General features: G+C 55.9%; 1 protein-coding gene across 1 annotated transcript in view; it reads right to left on the reverse strand.

Moving 5' to 3' along the window:
• Positions 1-271, reverse strand: part of RBPJL (recombination signal binding protein for immunoglobulin kappa J region like) — a 20,774-nt gene extending 20,503 nt beyond the window's left edge. The window contains exon 1 of the mRNA XM_019509725.1: positions 189-271. Within this exon, the coding sequence (XP_019365270.1) occupies positions 189-271 (83 nt within the window). The remainder of the gene's footprint in view (positions 1-188) is intronic.
• Between the last annotated feature and the right edge of the window lie 19 nt (positions 272-290).

A 290-nucleotide genomic window follows, 5' to 3' on the forward strand; every position in this document is an offset into this window, starting at 1 on the left:
AGCCAAGATTGGGGACATCACAGGGAAGATCACTGACCTCATCCAGCCTTCTGACTACTATCCTATGGTCCTCATCCATGTGGGAACCAATGATGCAGCCCAGAGTAGTCCGGACCAGATCATGCATGACTACAGGGCTCTGGGGGCCAAGCTTAGAGAGTCAGGGGTCCAGGTGGTCTTTTCGTCACTCCTCCCGGTTAGTGGACACCGTCAGTGGCAGAGCGCCTGCATCCATGAGGTGAACCGACACCTCCAGAGTTGGTGTCGTCATGCCGGATTTGGCTTCCTGG

Source organism: Gavialis gangeticus, unplaced genomic scaffold (assembly GCF_001723915.1).
Source record: "Gavialis gangeticus isolate Ggan-Ray unplaced genomic scaffold, GavGan_comp1, whole genome shotgun sequence".
NCBI classification, from domain to species: Eukaryota; Metazoa; Chordata; order Crocodylia; family Gavialidae; genus Gavialis; species Gavialis gangeticus.